General features: G+C 33.4%; 1 protein-coding gene across 1 annotated transcript in view; it reads left to right on the forward strand.

Annotated features, from left to right (window-relative positions):
* The window catches only part of LOC106883115 (uncharacterized), an 8542-nt gene that overhangs the window by 2197 nt on the left and 5905 nt on the right, over nucleotides 1-440 (forward strand). The window contains exon 2 of the mRNA XM_014934008.2: nucleotides 288-333. Coding sequence (XP_014789494.1) covers nucleotides 288-333 — 46 coding nt within the window. The remainder of the gene's footprint in view (nucleotides 1-287; nucleotides 334-440) is intronic.

Consider the following 440-nt stretch of genomic DNA (forward strand, 5'->3'; position numbering starts at 1 on the left):
TGTGTGTGCGTGTCTGTCCGTGTGTGTCCGTGTGTGTATGTGTCTGTGTGTCTATGTGGTATGCATACGTTCCAGGCTAAGTATTTATGTTCATAAGTATCTACATACATTTGTGTGTGTGTGCTTGCGTGTATGTGTGCGTGCAGGTGTGTATGTTTGTATGTATACTTACGCGTATAAGCATGTGTATCTGTATACGTGGGTGTGTTTAACGTATAATTAAGTGTCTATATAAATTTGTAATTAATATCTCCTCTAAATAATATAATGTATTTCTTTCTTTTCAGTATTCCAAAGCTCTCTACATTACAAGTCTTTTGCTATTTATTTTTTGTAAGTAATTTATCAAATTTAACTCATTCAACAAAATTCTAATAATGATAAGTTTCAAATTTTGGAAGGGTAGCAAAGTTGATTACTTGGCAGAATTTGAACTCGGA

Source organism: Octopus bimaculoides, chromosome 17 (assembly GCF_001194135.2).
Source record: "Octopus bimaculoides isolate UCB-OBI-ISO-001 chromosome 17, ASM119413v2, whole genome shotgun sequence".
NCBI classification, from domain to species: Eukaryota; Metazoa; Mollusca; class Cephalopoda; order Octopoda; family Octopodidae; genus Octopus; species Octopus bimaculoides.